We start from the raw sequence: 22,474 nt of genomic DNA, 5'->3' as shown, positions 1-22,474 counted from the left end.
ATTCGACAATTCGAATGCCCCCGAAAGCCATTTCAACAAATAAATAAATTATGCTCATTATGCTTTGGTTTTTATTGTTGTCGCACCTACTCCACTTCTAAAGTATATTACATCTCATCATCTTATTTTACAAAAAACTAATGTTTTTAGGCGGTAAAGGTGTAAAGAGCGATTCTAGTTGACATACGGATAGGGGGGCCCACAGGCATGGATTGCTTAGGGCATCAAGTAATCTTAATCCGTCACTGAAGCTACCATAAGACCGCACCATCACTTACCACCAGCTAACCTGTATCTGAATGAGTAGCTCTAATACACAGAATTTATGAGATAGGTATTTTTCTAGTCTTCTTGATGTGTGTGGATGCTAGATGCTCCTCAAAAAGCTATTAAGATAGATAAACTATGATAAGATCGGCAGTGCCTCTTCGCTTGTATAAGATGCTACTTCAGAGTGGCAATGAAAAAATAATCTCTAGTCTTTACGCCTACGCTTTATGACATCGTAAAACTTTATTATTTCTGTGCTTTAGCTTAAATACCGTTTTATTATATTTAGTTTTTTATTTATAAAAAAACCGGCCAAGTGCGAGTCAGACTCGCGCACTGAGGGTTCCGTACTCGGGTATTTTTTGCTACATTCTGCACGATAAATCAAAAACTATTATGCATAAAAATAAATAAAAATCTGTTTTAGAATGTATAGTAAAGTCCTTTCATATGATATCCCACTTGGTATAGTTATCTTAGTTTGAAAATTGAAACATATTTTAATTTTTTTGACCACAAATTTACGGTTTTCAGATTTATTCCTGTAAGTACTTGTGCTATAAGACCTACCTACCTGCCAAATTTCATGATTCTAGGTCAACGGAAAGTACTCTATAGGTTTCTTGACAGACACGACGGACGGACAGACAGACAACAAAGTGATCCTATAAGGGTTCCGTTTTTCCTTTTGAGATACGGAAACTTAAAAAATAGCGAGCAAGCGAACAGGCGGCTACTTTTACCGCCGCCTTTGAACATTTGCAGCACCAGAGGAACCGTCAATGCGTTGTCGGCTTTTTGCAGCAACGGTGGTCTCCAGGTTAATGGGCCTTTGCGGATGCTTTGCGGCTGGTTACCACTGGAGTGTGGTCGCTAGCCAGGCGGATTCGGGATAGAATCCTACCACGAAGCAGACATGGATGACCTCTGTGATTATCCCGTGCGGAATGAAATACAGCGGCTTATAAATGGGACTGGGAGTGCCAGAGCCGCGTTTGCAAATCAGCAGGCTGGACCGATTTTCTTGGATTATAGCTAAGAACACTCTCGATCAAGCCACCTTTCAAACAAAAAAACTAAATTAAAATCGGTTCATTACTTTAGGAGCTACGATGCCACAGACAGATACACAAATACACACGTCAAACTTATAACACCCCTCATTTTGGGTCGGGAGTTAAAAATAAACTTTTTTCTTTCTTTCTTTCTATTTATATATTCATTTTAACGGCGAAGGAAAACATCGTGAAGAAAAGAAAATATTTTGTTTCAAATAACATTGGCATTTCGTTCCTACTACAGTTAATATATGTACTTGTAGTATCTATTCAAAGTGATAAGTAAGTGAAGCAAACGTTTAAGGGCCATCGTTATCCCAAATCAAATTACCCCCAAAAAGCTCATCGGATGAAGACGTCAATTACCAGCGAGAAAACTCGAAAGTTAGTGGAGAAGTACCTTCTCATTGAGGAGGGATAAGTGATCCCATTTCGGGATAGAAATGAGGAGCGATTGGGGAAACGATCGCGAATAAAATAAGTATTTGCGGCCTTGAAAGGTTAAGTCGCACTAACGACTTTATATTTGACAACTAAGTGCGACTTTATGTTGTGAAACTAAAAACTGCATAAAAACTTACTGATACTAGATGAAGTCTACCAGTTCCTTACGTGGAATTAGTTTTTTAAAACCCCTATTTTTCGGAATAAAAGTAGCCCATCAAATGAGTTGGTTTTTAAATTTTAAATCCCGTGGGAACTTTTTGGTTTTTTGAGACAAGAATATCCTATGACCTTTCTTAGGGTGCAAGCTATCTCTATACCAAATTTCATCAAAATCGGTTAAACAGATGGGTTGTGAAAAGCTAGCAGACTGACCGACAGACTGACACACTTTCACTTTTATAATATTAGTATGTCTTATTTATATTTTATCTTGCTAAAGACTGTGTTACATACAGCATATGTCTCTACATTCGTATGCTCGTCATATTGGGACTCGAATTTTATCGCCAGCAATTTCCTGCAGTTAATCAGGATTGCAGGAAATTACCGGCAACTTAAATATATTTAAAATTACCCCTAAGACAAAGATAGAAAGTGGTGTCCTGATTCATGGTGACTGACAACTTTGAGTCGTCACCGCATTTTATCGTGTGCGTTGGATCGTGCAACTTTCTGCCGTACGACATGTCGCCAGTGAGGTTTCGCGGTGTTTGCGGCCGCTAAGTGGGTAGCCGAGATTTTCTTAAAGATATTCGGAACTGCTATTGAGGCTTTGTTCGGATAGAGTTCGCAATCAGAGCCGACAATGCCGGTTAGACAATGCGCGTTCTTTAATGCTATTTCTTTTCATTTTTCTCAAACTATGAGTTTCAGAAGGCTTTCATTCAATTTATCGACTCTATATTCTTTTCTCTGCTTGCTAAGTTCGCACGTGTTATATTTTCTGCTGGGTCATTATGGTAGTATTTTTACCCGACTGCGCTGAAGCTCAAAAGGAGGGTTACGTTTTTGGCATGTATGTGTCTATGTATGTACGCTCCCGACCCATTTTCAGCAGCGATTGGTTGAAATCATGATGACGATGAACCTAATAAACTTTGTATTTAATATTAGATAAGTACCAAATATATAAAATACTTATTTGCACACCATTGAATAGATACTTTTTAAACAAGTGTAAATTAAAAATTTATAATAGCCCCGACAAGTGAAGGTTACAGTAACTAGAAAAGAGCTGATAACTTTTAAACGGCTGAGTATTTTTTTTTGGATTATAGCTAAGAACACTCGATCAAGTTACCTTTCAAACAAAAAAACTAAATTAAAATCGGTTCATTCGTTGAGGCGCTACGATGCCACAGATAGATACACAGATACGCACGTCAAACTTATAACACCCCTCTTTTTGGGTCGGGGGTTAATGAATTGTAAATGTAACATCTTTATTGACCTGCATGCATTTAAAATCAATATACATAGTATCGTACAACATTGTTAGCATAGGAAGCTGGCTTATTGTTTACTCATACGTATCGGATATGTTGAAAACGTGAGACCTAAGTGATTGCTTGGCTTTTGTGTTGTTTAGAGAATGAATCTACTGCTACCTTGATTTTGGAAAGCATTTGTCCTAATCCTCATAAAATAAACTACATGGTGCGGTGGAACTTCGTTCTTGTAGACTTAAGTTTTGAAAATTCCGTAGAAACTCGTTGTTTTTCCGAGAGACGAGTATAAAGTAGTCAGTGTCACTCTATAGATCTTTAACTATATCTTTGCAATGATAATACAAATGTAAATTTAAAATTTATAACATCCCCGACAAGTGAAGGTTATAGTAACTAGAAAAGAGCTGATAACTTTCAAACGGCTGAACCGATTTTTTTGGATTATAGCTAAGAACACTCTCGATCAAGCCACCTTTCAAACAAAAAGAAACTAAATTAAAATCGGTTCATTAGTTTAGGAGATACGATGCCACAGACAGATACACAGATACACACGTCAAACTTATAACACCCCTCTTTTTGGGTCGGGGGTTAAAAATAGGTTCATTACTTTAGGAGATACGATGCCACAGACAGATACACAGATACACACGTCAAACTTTTAACACCCCTCTTTTTGGGTCGGGGGTTAAAAATCACGCTGATCCGTTGCTCCGTCGCGACGTAATTGAAGGACAAACCAGCCAATAAGCACACTTTCGCATCACTACCTCATGTTTATTGGTTTGTTGGTTTGTCCCTTCAATAACGCCGCAACGGAGCAACGGATTGACCTGAATTTTTTGGACGGATATAGTTGAACACCTGAAGAAAGACATAGACTACTTTTTATCGAAGAAAAAGAAAGAAGTTTGCACGGGATTCTCGGAAACCAAAATTCAACGATCAAAAAACGAAGTCGCGAGCATCAGCTAGTTTATGATATAGGTAGTGATTTTTCACTGAAAATCTATTAAGAGGGCTCTCTCCGTCACTCGTTTTATACAATCGTAGTTCCAATTTCATTTGAATATTAAACAACCAAAGTCCATGAAATTTTGCAGACATATTCTAGAAACTAATATCTATGTCTGTGGTTTTCCAGATTTCTGTTAAAATATTCGGTTTCAAAGTTACGCGGTCTTAAAAATTTTCATAAAAATCTTTGAGCCCCTATATTTTTTAAACTACTTATTTTTAGAAAAATCTAAAACACCACAAACACAGATATTAGTTTCTAGAATACGTCTGCTAAATTTCATGGACTTTGGTTGCTTAATATTCAAATGAAATTGGAACTACGATTGTATGAAACGAGTGACGGAGAGAGCCCTGTTAAGGGCAATGTATTCTAAAATTTTGCGCCTCTAATAAATTCGCGTCCTAAGTAAACTGACTTTAATGGTACAAGGCCCTTAAGAAACCTAAAATAACAGAGGGTGCGTGAGATGAGTACAAAGTGGGCTTATTAAGATAATTTGGAAACCAGGTAAAAGCTAAATCGCTTTAATTTACGATGCATTAATGGCCTATAACCATACATGATTTTGCGACTTAAGAAATTTCTAGACCCAGCTGTTTGAGATTTAATCGGCTTCTTCCCAGACCAGGGCGCATTTGAAACCCTCGTATAGTTTTAGTTATATGTTAACGCAATTAATTATTATTTATCACCATTACATCTATATTGTGTTACTAATTCAACAATTGCCAATTAAAAGTGTACAATGGTAAGTTAAACCTATTTTGTGGCTTTACCTGAAAGTTATCCATAACTAGCTGACGCCCGCGACTTCGTCCGCGTGGATTTAGGTTTTTCGAAATCCCGTGGGAACTCTTTGGTTTTCCGGGATAAAAAGTAGCCTATGCGCTAATCCAGGATATTATCTATCTCCATTCCGAATTTCAGCCAAATCCGTCCAGTAGTTTTTGCGTGAAGGAGTAACAAACATACACACACACATACAAACTTTCGCCTTTATAATATTAGTGTGATGTTCTCAAAGGCGAGTGAAGTCTGCCAACCTGTACTTGGTCTGCCTGGTGGACTATGACCTTAGTCATTCTGAGAGGAGATCCGAGCTCAGTAATGGACCGACAATGAGTTATTGATATGATGAAGAATGAGATCAAATCTAAGTTAATATTATGATTAATATTATCTAACATTTTAGCCAAACCATTTAACAATGTATTAAGCAGAAAAAAAAAGAAAATATTATAATGAGTGAAATATTAATTCTGTACAAAAATAAACTGTGAAATAAACGCGATGTTATCGTTATCCAAAACGTAATTACTCCAAAACTAGAGATGGGCATTGTTGCTGTTCTAAAATAATTTTTTAATGGCAAAATTTCACAGGTGATTTTTCACGGAAAGTGATTTTTCAAAGTTTTACTCTCCCTCACCACCCGCCTTATACCCCGATTGGCATCTGGACCTGTCGCGTACTAGGTATAGAATCGCATATGCTACACTCATTTCACTAGTATTTGATCAAGCGATGATATTTCACAGGTGTTTTTCACGGAAAGTGATTTTCCAAACTGTGCACCTACCTAATCGTTTGTTACATTAACTAGATGTTATTCTTGTTTGTTTTTTTAAAGAATATTAACCTTGTTAAACTAACATTCCCGTTTCCCCTCCAACTAAGTGTAAAGCTTGTGCTAGGTATATGTACTATTGCAACGGGTGGGGTTTAAACCCTTTGGGAATTCAGACCGCTCCATAACCGTTGAGCTATAGGGGCAGATATTATTCTTCCTAACACGCAGCGATGTGAGTCTAGTCGCTCGTACGCTCTTTAACATCTTAGCCGGGTCGATAAAGCGGGATTAAAACAAGGTAGCAAGTCTTGCATTTGAAAAGGTTTTTCACATGAATTTTCACACGCTACCTGTGAAATGGTAGGTACATCTCTACTTCAAACCTAGTTACCTCAAAACTCATTACATCTAGACGTCTATTATTCACCCAATGAATTTGAAATTACCTCTTGAAATTGAAATGAGGATTAATTAAAATCTGAGTTAGGTCTTCAATAATATTGTCATTCAAAAATGAAATAATTGGAACTCTACAAGTGTAAATTAAAAATTTATAACACCCCCGACAAGTGAAGGTTACAATAAGTAGAAAAGAGCTGATAACTTTCAAACGGCTGAACCGATTTTCTTGGTTTATAGCTGAGAACATTTTTGATCAAGCCATCTTTCAAATAAAAAAAACTAAATTAAAATCGGTTCATTAGTTTAGGAGCTACGATGCCACAGACAGATACATAGACACACAGATACACAGATACACAGATATACAGATATACAGATACACAGATACACAGATACACACGTTAAACTTATAACACCTCTCTTTTTGGGTCGGGGGTTAAAAATTAGAATACATATATTATAAGAGTCATCATAGTACGACCATTCGGAAGGATTTGGAGTTCCATCTTATTACTATCCCAAGAAAAACCCAACTATTATGTAAAGTATGTATGATTTATGGAAAGGAATTACGACCCTGCATTGATGAATGCAATGTAGAGAAAGATGTTACAGTTTGACGAAGAAATACTTTACCCATCTGACAGTCGTCTAAAAGCCAAAAATAATGAGTGATATTATCGCAATGGTATCTTTACCCGAGATCTAATTACCCCAAAACTCATAAGATAAAGGTGTGTAATATTTATTCATCTAGAAACTTGGATATTGCTGCAGTGCTTGTGTAGCGAGGGATAAGTAATCTTATTTTATGAAGAAGTTGTATCTGGAAGGATCTGGGTTCGCACTTCGTTGTTGTCCTAAGAAACCCCTACTATTATGTGATTAATGGAAAGAAGTTACGACCTTAAGAAATGAGCCTTTACCCATCTCACAGGCGTCTAAAAGCCAAAAGAGATGAATGATATTACTGCAGTGACATCGTTACCCCAGATCTAATTACCCCAAAACTCATTAGATAAGACGTCTATTATTCATCTAGAAACTTGGAAGTTGCTACAGTGTAGCGGGGGACAAATGATCTTATATCGAGAAGTAGTCGTATGCAAAAGGATCTGGGAGCCCATCTCATTATTATCTCAAGAAAACCCCTACTATTATGTGTTTAAGGGAAAGGAATTACAACCCTCAGCAATGGGGCAATGCAACGTAGAGAAACATACTTAATTTTGACAAAGAAATACTTTACCCATCTTACAGGTGTCTAAAAGCCAAAAGTAATGAGTGATATTACTGTGGTGACATCATTACCCCAGATCTAATTACCCCACTCTTTTACTAATTACTGACTCATTAGATAAAGTTGGAAGTTGCTACAGTATAGCAGGGGGCAAATGATCTTATTTTAGAAAGGAGTCGTATGCGGAAGGATCTGGGATCCCATCTCATTATTATCTCAAAAAAAAAACCTACTATTATGTGATTAATGGAAAGGAATTACAACCCTCAGCAATGGGGCAATGCAATGTAGAGAAACATATTTCATTTTGACAAAGAAATACTTTACTCATCTTACAGTTGTCTAAAAGCCAAAAGTAATGAGTGATATTATGGCGGTGGCATCGTTACCCCAGATCTAATTACCCCAAAACTCATTAGATAAAGACGTCTATTATTCATCTAGAAACTTGGAAGTTGCTACAGTGTAGCGGGGGATAAATGATCTCATTTCGGGAAGGAAATAGGGAATAGATCGAAGAAACGATGAAGATGATCTACCTAACTGCCTTTCATGATTCTAGGTCAACGGGATGTACCCTTTAGGTTTTATTGACAGACACGACAGACGGACAGACAGACAACAAAGCGATCCTATAAGAGTTCCGTTTTTCTTTTTGAGGTACGGAACTCTAAAAATAGTTAGTGTTTACGAACCTCGCGTTGACAGACTCTCGCCTGCATTATTAACGAGACCTCAAGATTGATGGCCCCGCAATGAGAATGACAGTAATTAACCGCGACTTTCATTATTATGCGTTGAAGGCTCGTCCCTACCGCAGGGCCACGACCTGGTCTCATAAGCGGTAGTATGGACAAAATTACGCACTGCACGCGCAGAGTCATGGCTCCTGCCAAATACATTGACACCGACACTTGCAAACACTTGCAATATTGTTTTTCTTCACCAGAAATTATTCTACGACAAATCAAAACTGTATATCTTACTAGAGGATGCCGGCGTCTTCGTTCGCGAGGATTTAGGTTTTTAAAGATCCCGGGGGAACTGTTTGATTTTCCGGGACAAAATACCTATGGGCCTCAATTACAGGGACGCAAGCTACCTCGGTACCTTTCATATAAATCGGTTAAGCGGATGGGTTTTTAGGAATTCCGCGGGAACTCTTTGATTTTCCTATGTCCGTCTTTGAGTAGCCTATGTCCGTCTCCGGGATATAAACTAACCCTGTACCAAATCGGTTAAGCTGTTGGGCCGTGAAAAGGTAGCAGATAGATAGACAGACAGACGGACAGACAGACACACTTTCGCATGTATAATATTAGTATGGATATGGATCCTACTAGCTGATCTAGTAATGAAAAGCAATAAATATTAGCATAGCTATTTGCCGATAGCTCTATGCCTTTCATTAGTTCCAGTCGAACCCAATATCGCGGTGAACTATCTTGAAGCGGGCATAACGAGGCTCAGCTATAGACCAAGAGCCCACGGCCACAAGGCGTACACAAAGATCTCTACCCTACCCTACCAACCAACCAAATATTTAGTCAATTAAGAAAAATACGAGTTGTTTTAAGAGAAAATCGACAAAGAAAATGATTTTTTGTCTCTTTTAGTCACGAGATCGTAAAAGACTGTGATTGGCGGAATGTTTGATGACGTCAATTGCTTGTAAGCTCGTAGTCTCAACAGTAGTCAACACCAAAGTTTACGAACAGGTAAGCTTAGTTTAGTTCTCTCCTAGGGACTTCCACACGCCATCGCCTAAATCCAGTGACTTCCAAATTCAAATTCAATTTTTTTTTATTCAATTAGACTTTAAAGCATCTACCACAGGTTCGGAATGACTTTCCTACCGAGAAGAACTAGCAAGAAACTCGGCGGTTGCTCTTTTCAAGGATTTGATATACAATAATATTATGGCATGTATGAAAGTAATCCTGACTCCTGTGAATCGTTTGATGGTGTCTGACCATTTAGAGGGGGTTTAACAACTTAAGGGGGTATAGTACTTTATGACCCCAACGTCAAAAATATCGCCAGGCAGTGATCGGGAATCAAAAGTCAAAAGTCAAAATCATTTATTCAAAGTAGGTACAATTGTACACCTTCTATCTGTCAGATTTATTAGATTTGAAAGATGATATAGTGGTGATAATGAATTACGTAAACTTAAAACTAAAGCTACGAGGGTTCCAAACGCGCCCAAGTCTGAGAAGAGCCCACAACAAACTCAGCCGGGTAATGATAGGTATGTTTGACGATGGCTCTTGGTCCTTAAAGAAGTATCTATCTAGAATCAAGAATGGAACCCCGCGGTACGTAGTTTGCGGCAGACAGAGATAAGCGTATCGGCGCCATTCGCCGTATAGCTGATAATTTCCGCTGCAAGATGACGTCGTTTGCGCTAGGCGTGGCGCGGTCTTAGTGACAGCGGGTGTCAACAAATACGATGGATTATGGCATGATTATTATAAGCTGATTTCAATTAAAGGCCACACATTTCACACCAATTGCGTACACGTGACACATGCGTAGTGACGAGCGTAAACCCCTAACACACCGGGCTACGCACACGTCCACGCTTTACGCAGGCGGTGTGCCATGTTTCATACAGTTCCATAATTGCAACGCAATGGTACGCGCTACGTCTACGCTTACGCAACGCTTACGCAGCGTGTGTGACCGGCGCTTTAAACTTGTGGATGAAGCAAACTTTCATTGCCCAGGTTTCAACTCAAAATGTCATCAGAGGTAGGATTTGGGGTATCAACGAATTAACGCAATTTTCAAAATGTTGCCCAACACAACTCTTTGTCAGTTAATTTATCGAAGATGTTTCTCCCAAGTTATATTACCTTATGTTTATTCTATCCACGGAGAGAAGTTAGTATCACACACTATAGGGCTGTCTCTGTTACGTAATCCCATTTAAATGATAAAGACAAAAAACTTAGTAGGCGAAACTTAATAGGAATAACTTAGTAGGAGGTAGAATTTTGAATAGCGAATTTTTTTTTAAATCTATCTATCTATTAGAGAAACTATGTTTTCAGAAAACGTTCTAAATTCAATTCGAAAACAGTTTCGTTTGTGATTGGTTGGTGTCTCAAAATCATTAACACCTACAGATTTTTTTGTTGTTTTGATGTAGTTGTGATCCTGGATAAAAATTTAAATTCAAGCTTATTTCTGCTGAAAACGCGATTAATAGGTCCACATATCTAACCTTCGTACACGGTAAAGAGATCACCGCACTAAACGATTTTGAACCCTACCCACCACGTAATAAAACCTTATTAAACTCTCCAAACAGATTTGAACTGTCTTTTCTATACGGGCCTGAAATGTGGATGTCATTTGCAAGAGCTTTTGATTAAGCTGTGTGCAGGTAAAGTTTCCAGGTATACCCATCTCTGAGAAGATTTTTCCATTGTGCTTGAATCTTCAAGCTAAACCATTAGCTTCAATCGGTTGAAGATATACCTATATAAATATTATTAACTTTTAAAACTACAATATACATATATACTTCTGGATAAATAAGCTTTGAACGATTTATTAAAATCGGTTCAGTGGTTCCAGAATCTTTTTTTCCATTACAACATTTTAATGACCTCTCTAGCGAAGTGGTAAGTGCTGTGGTCTTATGAGTGGAAGCTCCAGGGTTCGATTTCTGACAGGGGTTTGGAATTATATGATTTCTAAATCTCTGGTCTGGTCTAGTGGGAGGCTTCGGTTTTGGCTAGTTACCACCCTACCGGCAAAGCTGTGCTGCCGAGCGATTTAGTGTTCCGATACGATGACGTGTGGAAACCAAAGGGATGTGGGTTTAATAAAATCTGACATTCCACATCCAGGTTAGCCCGCTTCCGTCTTAGACTGCATCATCACTTACAACCAGGTGAGATTACAGTCAACTTAAATAAATTACAAGTTAGCCCTTGATTTTTGTTTTGAAAAAAAAATCGTAATCCTAGGGAGCATTCTAATCTAAACACAGTTTCTAAGAGCTGGAGCCGAGTTTCTCGCTTTATTTGTGGGTCCCAGAACTCAGAAGAAACTTGTCTAACTAACATGACCGTCACAAAGGTCCAAGTACTAGACCACAGCCCTATAATGACTGCTGAACTGCGCTGAACAGATAGAATAGATTAGTATCAACTAGGCAGTCATTTGATCCCGTAAATCATAACTTCACGGCCAAATGAAGCGATTACCGTTCGGGATATTACGTTTCACGATACTGCGGTTGTGTAGCTAAACTGATAGATTTTGATACTTTTCATTTATTTTTAACTAGCGTTTAACCGTGAAATGAAATTTGTAACCTAGAACACTCGAGAATAGTGTAGCTATCTATCAGTGAAAGAGTTTTCAGAATGGGATTATTAATTCCATCGATATACCTCCAAACTACGGCAACTGTCAAGTGTCTTCTCAGTAGGGACGGCATTCCGAACTAGTTGTAAATTATTTTGACGTTCAAAAGCACTTGAAAGATTGTATTTGAATAAATATTTATTCTATTCTCTTCTACATTCAAACTTGTGTAGGTTTGATCACAATGAATAGTGCCAAATATTAAATTTACTGACTTTTGTATCAGTATCATGAAGGCAGTGGTGAAAACTAACAAATAATAATTTAATATAGATAACCTTTTAACTATCAATTTAATAAAAAAACAACTATATTTAAGGACCCTGACTTTTAATTAGGGAGTTCCCAGAAAAAAAACTAGCATCCTCCATAATTCTTCTAATACATCCTTTTTTTTGTAAGCGTGCGGAAAATATTTTTAAAATATTACGCAACGTCTTGGGAAAGACAACGCGTTATGAAAGATTTTTACAATTACTTTAATCCATGGCCATATGAGATCTCTTATGAAAACATCGGGGCCACCATCGCGACGTTCGATAAATCCCACCAATTCTACAATTCTAATACATCCTACCACTATCAAGTATCAAGATTATATACGAGATCTTTTATGAAAACATCCGTGCTCCCTTACGCAATGCCCAATAAATCCTACCAATTCTAATACATCGTACCACTATCAAGTATAAAAATTATATACGAAATCTCTTCTGAAAACATCCGTGCTCCCTTGCACGATGCCCAATAAATCCTACCAATTCTAATGCATCCTACCATTATCAAGTATCAAGATTATCCGGTCAGTAACAATAACGTTTGCAACACATGCATTTTGGCGTGACGCGTCATGGACATGGCAACATTAATTGCAGAACTGATGGGCACATTGATATACTGTAACGTGGTAATAAACCATCCTACAATGATTAGTTTTATTGATTTGCAATTCTCTATGGGTTTGCTGTGGGCTCTTCTCAGACCTAGGCGCGTTTGGAACCCTCTTAGCTTTAGATTTTAAGTTTACATAATTAATTATCACCATTACATCATTATCTTACATATCCAACAATTGACAGTCAAAAAGTGTACATAAAATAGTACTTACCTATTTTTAATAAATGATTTGACTATGACTTTAACTTTGACTTCTCCAGTAGCGGTGATAGCTTTGGACCTAGTAAAATAACATTTTAAAACTCTTAACTTTTCGGAGTTTTAGTGCCAAACTCACCAAGTCAAGTAAGGTTTAACCAGGAATAAATTGGACGTAATGATCGTTTTTGTATTGAACACCTGCCAAAATATCAAATTTTCCCTCACATAAAACTTTCTTTACGTTAGTGAAAACAGCCGTTAATCAATTAAATATAATGTATTTTAACAGTGAAGGGATGCTAAGATAGCCTTGTGGTTAAGACGTCCGTCTCTTAATCAGGAGGTCGAGGGTTCGATCCCGGGTACGCACCTCTAACTTTTCGGAGTCATGTGCGTTTTTAGGGTTCCGTACCTCAAAAGGAAAAACGGAACCCTTATAGGATCACTTCGTTGTCTGTCTGTCTGTCAAGAAACCTATTGGGTACTTCCCGTTGGGTCCATGAAATCTGGCAGGTAGGTAGGTCTTATAGCACAAGTACAGGAATAAATCTGAAAATCGCGAATTTGTGGTTACATCATTAAAAAAAACGTGTTTCAATATTCAAAGTAAGATAACTAACTATACAAAGTGGGATATCATAATGAAAGGGTTTTACCTGTACATTCTAAAAACAGATTTTTATTAATTTTTCTGTATAAGTTTTTGATTTATCGTGTAAAATGTTGGAAAAATACCCAAGTACGGAACCCTCAGTGCGCGAGTCTGACTCACACTTGGCCGATTTTTAAGAACACCTGCATGCATATGAATTCTCCATATAGAGCAGGTGTTCTTAAAAATAAAAAACTGTTTGATAACAATGTTGTTATCAAAGGTATAAGTCAGCCAATCTGCACTTAGTTAGCGTGGTGGTCTATATGTCCTAAATCCGTCTCATTCTGAGAACAGACTTCCAATTCAGCGTCGCAACTTGCTATGTCGGTTACTAATCCTACTAAAGATCGTGGCCCAGTCTAAAACCCATAATATAGGATTTGAGTGACACAACGAATAAAGCCAAGTCATTCGGGAAATGTTTCCAGAAACATCTGTGCTAAGATTTACTGCACAATACACTGGAGATGCAGATTTGATATATTAATTAATTAGCGAGTAATAAATTGCACATCCCTCGCAAGCGGCGCCGAGCCTCGACACGCGGGGGTTAAGAAATTGTTTGTATTAATTTATTAAATTCAATTCAATTCAAAATACCTACTTACGAATGTCGCATAAAAAGGTAGCGAAGGTAATCCTAATCCTAATAATATTATAAATGTGAAAGTGTGTATGTTTGGATGTTTGTTACTCAATCACGCAAAAACGGCTGAACGGGCTTGGATGGGAATGGAGATAGATTATACCCTGCATTAGCACATAGGCTACTTTTTATCCCGGAAAATCAAAGAGTTCCCGCGGGATTTTGAAAAATGTAAATCCACGCGGACGAAGTCGCGGGTATCAGCTAGTTAATTATAAACGCGAAAATGCGTTTGTTTGTTACTTTATCCTTCAATCACGCCACAATGGAGCAATGAATCAAGTGATTTCTTGCATAGATATTATTAAAGAGCCAGAGAGTAACATTATCTTATCCAATCCATCCTGTATGCGTCCAGTGCTGGACGTATGCCTTTTCAAGAGCGCACCACTTAATAGGTACCTACGGTCCTCCGCCTTCCTCATCCACTCGCCGATTCACACCAATTGCGTATGCAGCACGTACACGTGACACGTGCGTAGTGACGCGCGTGAACCCGTAGACATAACTCCACGCATTACGTCTACGCGAACGTTCATGCCACGCAAGCGGTGTGCCATGTCTCATACAGTTCCATACGCAATGGTACGCGCTACGTCTACGCTTACGCAGCCTGTGTGAACGAGCTGTTCCTTTCACCTTCTACAAGTCATCAGTCCAGCGAGCTGGTGGTTGTACTACACTGCGCTTAGGTACGTGGTCTCCACTCCAGAACACGTTGGTTCTGCGACAGGCATGGTCTGCCCACTACCGCTTCAACTTGCTCGGTCGATGTCGGTTGCAATATTAGGCTACTTTTTATCCTGGGAAATCAAAGGATTCCCACGGGATTTTAGAAACCAAAATCGGGCGGGCGAAGTCACGGATATCACGTAGTCGATATAAAATTTTAATGTTTGGTTAAACTCGGTTGAATCGCAACATCAAAAAGAATTTTATTTTCACACGAAATAAAGTTGTACAAAGTTTTCTTTACACCGTTTTAAGAGGGTCTCTCCGTCACTCGCTCCATGCAAACGTAGTTCCTCTCTCATTTGAATACTAACCAATCATACGCAAAGGCATTTTGTAGAAACGTTTCGGAAACTAATATCTATGCCTGTGGTTTTCCAGATTTCCGTTAAAATATTCGGTTTCAAAGTTACGCGGTCTTAAAAATTCACATACAAATCCTTGAGTCCCTGTAATTTTAAAACTACATATTTTTAGAAAAATCTAAAACTCCAGAGACATAGATATTAGTTTCTATAGTATTATGTCTGCAAAATTTCATGGACTTTGGTTGCTTAATATTTAAATAAAATTGGGACTACGATTGTATGGAGTAAGTGATGGAGAGAGCCCTGTTAATATAAAATACTTACAGCGCCAACAAAAAGAACGCGAAAAAACGCCTTCATTTTGTAATTAACTAAGCTCCTCGGTAAAATTAGCGAGATTAAGCACTTAGCCTGATTACTGGACACATAACAGAGCGCCGCATGAAAGGACCTTCATTCATTCATTCATTTATTTTAAACGAAATATTTATCAAAAATTCTAAGAACTTATAACATTCTTGGGGTTCTTTATTTAGACAGTGTTCGTCAATGCACAGAGCTTGTGGATTGACATGTGGAGTAGAATTTCTGAAGAACATAAGCAGAGAAAAGTACAAAAAGATATAAAATAATGATAATGTAGAAAACGTAATATTACTTACTGATTCTAAACATCTTCAACTTAATTAATATTAAAAACTTTTTTATTTACGGAACTAAATGGGCCTTAGTTTGAGATCCTTGGTATAATTACTGGGTTTACACACTTAGCCTGATAACTGGACACATAACAGAGCGCCGAATGAAAGGACCTTCATTCATTCATTTATTTTGAACGAAATATTCATCAAAAATTTTGAGAACCTTAATTGTTTGTGAGTGAAGTCTGCCAATCCGCACTTGACAAGCGTGGTAGACCTTGGCCAAACCGTTCTCATTCTGAGAGGAGACCCGTGCTCAGTAGTGATGGTTTAATTATGATGATGATGATGATGATATTATTTTTAGGGTTCTTTAAGAATATGTTTGTTATTTTTCATGGCTTGTTACTTAGCTTTTTACTGAGTAAGAACGTATTGGACGGTTTTTAATGATACGAAACAAAAATTCAAATCGAAGATAATAACCTGAAATCGCAATTAAATGATAATTATAGAACGTCTAGACATTTTTCATAGACCGTATCATTAATGTTTTACTTTATGTTACCAATTAATTGCTTATTACCTGAATTCAAAGAACTTTGAAAGAAAACTTCTGCTTTATTTTCACATAATTAAAAGATTATGTTTCTCCTCGGATAATAATTTTAATAAGATTTTGAATATACATACAGACATAGTTATTTAAATGAAAGGCGCATAAACAAATACCATTTTGTTAGGGTATAGATATGGGCGAAAATAATGTGCTCTTTAAGTCATGTAGGATACAAAAAGATCAAAATTGAACACCCAAAGTTGGTCGGTCACCCATCCAGTTACCGACCGGAATGTACGTTGCGGGACCGTTTGACAAAAAGCGCTTCACACATCCCTCACAACGCACATTAGTAATTTTATCTTGTCTTGGTTAACCGCGTTTGGTGAGGGCAACACAAAAAAGGGAAAGAGGTCTAATTGTAACGACAAGTAGGTCAAGCCACGTGACAGGCTTACGTCCCTCTTGCCCTCTTTCCGTCACGTACAGCCAAAGCTCTTAAATACTCCAATTTTTTCTTTATTTCCTTACTTCATAAAATTCCTCTTACTGAAATTTTAGGGTTCTGTATTGGTATCAAAAATAAAATTTCTCAGTGATTATTAAATAGAAGGGCTTCCAGACAGACATACAACAAAGTGGTCCTATAAGGGTTTCGTTTTTCCTTTTGAGGTACGGAACCCTAAAAAACATGTCAAATCATTGTGACCATCATTCAAGATATTTTTTCCTGAAATATTTATTAATTCACTGTAATAGATAGAATAAAAAATAGAAATACAAACTCTGTGAAAATTTCAACTCTATCATGGTTCATGAGAAACAGTTCGCTAACAGACAGGTGGACGGAAAAAATTCTCAACATTCTTCTGTATACCCACATTTTAAAAGCCTCTAACTTTTTACACCAAGTGTCCGTAAGTGTCCAGCTCCCTGCTCTTATCATCTCTAAACCAGTAATAACCCCTCCAGATGACCGGAGGGGTACAGCTTAACAGCTCGTTAGACTCACACCGTCAATGGATCTGGAATGGTCCGTAAATTCGCCAACTAATCTGTATTCAATCGATACAGCTATACGGTGTGAGTGACGGCCTACAGCGAATGGTTAAAAAACCTCTGCGCATCATAGTTTTTCTTTTCACCGTCATCGCTGTCATCACTCATTTTACTTATCGCTATAAGTATAAGACTATAAGCTGTCAGTTTAGGGCCGGTCTCAACCTAAGCGGAGAGGAGAGGAGATGTGTTCAGTCGACCAATCAGATTCATAATAGATGACGTATTAAAAATTATCACGTCATCTTTTAAAAATCTGATTGGTTGGCTGTACACATCTCTCCGCTCCGCTTAGGTGGAAACCGGGCCTTACCTATGGTGCAGGCTGTGCAGCGTATGATAGGGATTGTCCGATTGTCCTTCGGCTTCTTTGGAGGGACTCATCAACCTTCCGTCATCATTAAGTTCATAAGTTCACCACGCGGGCCAAGTGCGAATTGACAGATTTCACCTTGAGAACACTATAGAGAATTCACCGGCATAAAGGTTTCCTCACGATGTTTTCCTTCACCGTTGAAGCAAGTAAATTTTTCCTTAAAAACTTCTTAAAACGTACATAGCTCCGAAAAGTTATACGTATGTGGGAGATCTTAACTCTATCTCTCTTCTCTTTCCTAAAATAAATCCTAAACCAAAATATCTTCTAAGGCAAAAGTGAATAGGCTTCTAAGATAGCGCACTCTAACTTAGACTTCACCATTGCTTTCCTCAAGGAATGATTGTCGTCAAGCGTCGAAAACAAGCCTAATACTGGATTAAAAAAACAGTTTGTGACTTGGACCATACGAAGGCGAATTTAGACTCAGTATTCAAAGCTAACCCTAAGGGAATGAAATTTAGAGCAGGGGCTCCGTATTGCAATATTTATGCAAAGTGGAATTCATATTTTGCACGTATTGCCTCAAAATGTTCCTTACACCCGTTCCGTTTATGCTGAATAGGTATTGAAGGTATTCCAGATTGATTAAAGATTTGGAACTTTATTTAGTTACTTTTTACCCAACTGCGGCAAAGCCAAAAGGAAGGGTTATGATTTTAGCAGTCTATGTATGTATGTATGTGTGTATGTTTGTACTTTGTATCCAGATTCTGTGTGTTCCACCGTAGCGCCTAAACTACTGAGCCAATTTTGATGAATGAGGTGTCAATCGATTCGTCGTAAAGGTCCGGGTGACATAAGCTACATTTTATACGAAAAAATTGACCTAACGGATGTTACATGAAAAAAGTGAGGGTCTCCAAAATTCTGAGTTCATAAATATAAATGTACTACAACATTAACATACCAAGAAGCAGAAAAACAATTTTACTATAATTTTTCAGCGTTTACTAAGACGATTGCAGTCGGGTCTTAGTTTTCAACTTTATCTTGTCTATCGACATCATTATCATTATTATCAACCAATAGACGTCCAATGCTGGACGTAGGTTTCTTGTAGAAACTTCCATATGGCATGTCTTGCGCCGCCTGAATCCAGCGGCTCTCTGTGACTCCTTTGATATCGTCTGTCCGCCTAGTGAGGGTCTTCCAACGCTGCGCTTTTCTTTGCGAGGTCAATATTCTAGCACCTTTGGACCCCAATGTCTATCGGTTTTTAGGGTTCCGTACCTCAAAAGGAAAAACGGAACCCTTATAGGTTCACTTTGATGTCTGTCTGTCTGTCTGTCAAGAAACATATAGGGTACTTCCCGTTGACCTCGAATCATGAAATTTGGTAGGTAGGTAGGTCTTATAGCACAAGTACAGGAATAAATCTGAAGAGTCCCCTGCCCTTGCCACTGCAGCTTAGTTACCCATTGAACTATATTGGTTAATCTGATTCCTCCTACGGATCTCCTCATTTCTGATTTGATTACGTACAGAACCCCCAAGCGTGGATTTAGGTTTTTTTAAAATCCCGTGGGAACTCATTGCTTTTGCGGGATAAAAAGTTGCGTATTCAATTTCCGGGACGCAAGCTACCTCTGTTCCAAATTTTATATAAATCGGTTAAATTCCGTGGGAACTCTTTGATTTTCCGGGATCCGGGATAAAAGTAGCCTATCGTCCCCGGTATATAAGCTAACTCTGTACCTTTCATCAAAATCGATTAAACTGTTGGGCCGTGGACAGACAGACAGACATATTTGCGCACTTATAATATTAGTATGGATGGATATAGATATTCCACAAGTTTTCAATTAATTCCAACTTTCAAATAATAATATTAGAATGTCAGTATAGATAACTCAATGGAGGCTTTATTATATTAAAGTTCAGTTAAATATTTCAAGTAATTATGCAGGTCTTGTTAGCAATTTATTATGCTAATGAACAACGTTATATGTGCCGGCTGGTTACATACAAGACACACAGACACTTAGCAAAGCAAGCAGAAATATGAAGATAATTGGGAAAAACATGTGTACAAAATTAACACATAAATATTAATTATATCATCCTTCATTTCTGCAACATAAATTCTTTCGTAGTCATATTTTGGTCTGATGAAATCCTACAAAATTAGATCAGAGGACATTGACATTATTGAAATTAAGAGTATATTTAGCGATTGTCCTTAAAAATGGGCTTTTAAAATACCATTTCTGATCCAATTTTGGACGGATAGAAGGACAAGATAGGTGACCTGTTATTTCCCAAAGCCGCCATGATTCAAACTTCATAGTCGCTGATCGTTCTTTCCTGTGTGACAATACGCAGAGAAACTTTATGCTTTTATAAAATAACGAATGTCTGGCACGCACTGGCTCTTAGTCCATTAACTCTATAAGTATCTGACACTTGGTGAGCTAGATCTTTTGCTAGGTATAATGCCGCCAATGGTCTTCACATGTGCCTAGTTCCCATCGAGCATGTACGAAATGGGGCTATCCGTTTTTCCGAGCAGTGTGTATACCGTTAATAGTCTGTTTACACTCGCTATCTGGCTGAAACACACGCAGACGACGCGGCTATGCTATGCGAGCTAATTATAATAAAAAGGTGCTGTGCGTTAAATGAAGTATTACTTTACACTATAAACCGCACTATCAGTAGTGGGGCGTGAATGAATTTGACATAATATCCCGAAATGTGGACAGCGAAATAATTGCCGCGTGTGGAAAATTCACATTTTAATAACTAGACATAGAAAACAAGTGTAAATTAAAAATTTATAACACCCCCGACAAGTGAAGGTTACAGTAACTAGAAAATAGCTGATAACTTTCAAACGGCTGAACCGATTTTCTTTTATAGCTAGGAACACTCTCGATCAAGTCACCTTTCAAACAAAAAAAGGTAAATTAAAATCGGTTCATTAGTTTAGGAGCTACGATGCCACAGACAGATACACAGATACATAGACACACAGTGTATCTGTGTATCAATCAATCACGTCAAACTTATAACATCCCTCTTTTTGGGTCGGGGGTTAAAAACAGGTTACATTCTTTTTAATATTTTTATTATTTTCATTGAGTAAATAGTATGTATATGTTTTATTTTGGTATACGCCAATTAAAAGATTAAGCACTATAGATATAGGTAATTGGTAGTATCCTTTTATTAAAAGTTTATGAAATTGTTGGTCACGTCTATAGTTTCATGAAATTAAGATAACAATCTCGTTATAGACGATTTGTATGATCAAAACGCTTATTCTAATAATAAATAGCATTTAGTATAGCCACTATAACATACCTAATAATATTATCTTACTATTATCCTTATTCAGTGGATCTACACACTTTATTAATTTCTTATTCAACATAATAAGTTAAAACATCCTACTAATTTTATAAACGAGAAAGTTTGTAAGTATGGATATATTATGGATGTTTGTTAGTTACTCTATAACGCAACAACTACTGGATGGATTTGGCTGGGAATGGGGATAGATTATACCCTGGATTAACACCCTTTACACTTTTTATCCCGGAAAATCACTGAGTTCCCACGAGAATTTAAAAACCTATACCCACGGAAACGAAGTCGCGGGCATCAGCTAGTACTCGTAAGAAATAAATCAAAGTACATTGTTTTACACGGAGTTCGGTCGTTTGTCCTGTTCGATTACAACACCTCGGAACAAGAATGTCTGCTCTTCAGAACTCTTCTGCTTTTCGTGTCCTCTTCTTCCAAAACATCCACCTCTGCGGTTACAGGAATCACCTCTTCCAAAGAAACTTTGTCCTGGTCTATCAAAATGACCTGGTATTCCTGGTCTGTCAAAATGACCTGGTCTTCCTGGTCTGTCAAAATGTCTGAAGCTGTCCCATGGGTTGAAACCTCGTGGGCCGAAGGAACCAACTTCCCTATGAGGTCCGTGGCATCCAAAACGTCCATGCTTGCCGTGGTGGTGTGGACCATGTGGGCGTCCACAAGGTCCGTGCCCATGTCGTGCATGGCCATGTGGGCCATGACCATGTGGGCCATTCCCATGTGGGCCATGACCATGTGGGCCATGACCATGATGTCCATGGCCATGTGGTCTACAGCCGTGTGGCCCGAAATGGTCCGGAAATGGGCCACGACTGTGAAAATCGAAGAATTTTCCGTAGAGAAAATGATCCCTCATTTTTATTTTTTATTTACTGATGTATTGTTAGTTAGTTATTGCGCATTAAGTCTTGATACTTGAATTATTGATTGACACTTGATACTTGAGATTAAGTTCTACACGTGCGTCTAGCTATAGAATGCACATTGAAGTGTTTAGATATGCTTCCTTGATGGGGTTTATATAGCTGGTCGATTTCACAATGTTTTGTAAAGGTTTCCTGTAAATCCTGTAATGCTATTACGTCGCGAAGTTTAGTTGGTTAAAGTGCTCGGATTATTGTTAAAAGAACGCAGGTTTAAATCTATGCTTGGTAATAAAAATACTTACCCTGACTGACTGACTGAGTATAACTAATGCCTATCAATCAGAGCCTAAACCGCTGCGATTAGAAAC

General features: G+C 37.9%; 1 protein-coding gene across 3 annotated transcripts; it reads right to left on the bottom strand.

Moving 5' to 3' along the window:
- Window positions 1-20,969: 20,969 nt before the first annotated feature.
- On the bottom strand, window positions 20,970-22,251 carry LOC123876178. Of its 3 annotated transcripts, none has more exons than XM_045922343.1 (2): window positions 21,966-22,251; window positions 20,970-21,920 (listed from the first exon to the last, which is right to left on the bottom strand). In XM_045922343.1, the coding sequence occupies exons 1-2, from the start codon at window positions 22,003-22,005 to the stop codon at window positions 21,592-21,594; spliced, it is 369 nt and encodes a 122-aa protein (XP_045778299.1). In that variant the 5' UTR covers window positions 22,006-22,251; the 3' UTR covers window positions 20,970-21,591. The 3 variants fall into 3 exon arrangements, with proteins under 3 accessions (XP_045778299.1, XP_045778298.1, XP_045778300.1); XM_045922342.1 differs by having other exon boundaries at window positions 20,970-21,945; window positions 21,976-22,250; XM_045922344.1 differs by having other exon boundaries at window positions 20,970-21,945; window positions 21,991-22,250.
- Between the last annotated feature and the right edge of the window lie 223 nt (window positions 22,252-22,474).

Source organism: Maniola jurtina, chromosome 21 (genome assembly GCF_905333055.1).
Source record: "Maniola jurtina chromosome 21, ilManJurt1.1, whole genome shotgun sequence".
NCBI classification, from domain to species: domain Eukaryota; kingdom Metazoa; phylum Arthropoda; class Insecta; order Lepidoptera; family Nymphalidae; genus Maniola; species Maniola jurtina.
The sequence above is the reverse complement of the archived record's forward strand: the minus strand, read 5'-3'. Positions and strand labels throughout refer to the sequence as shown.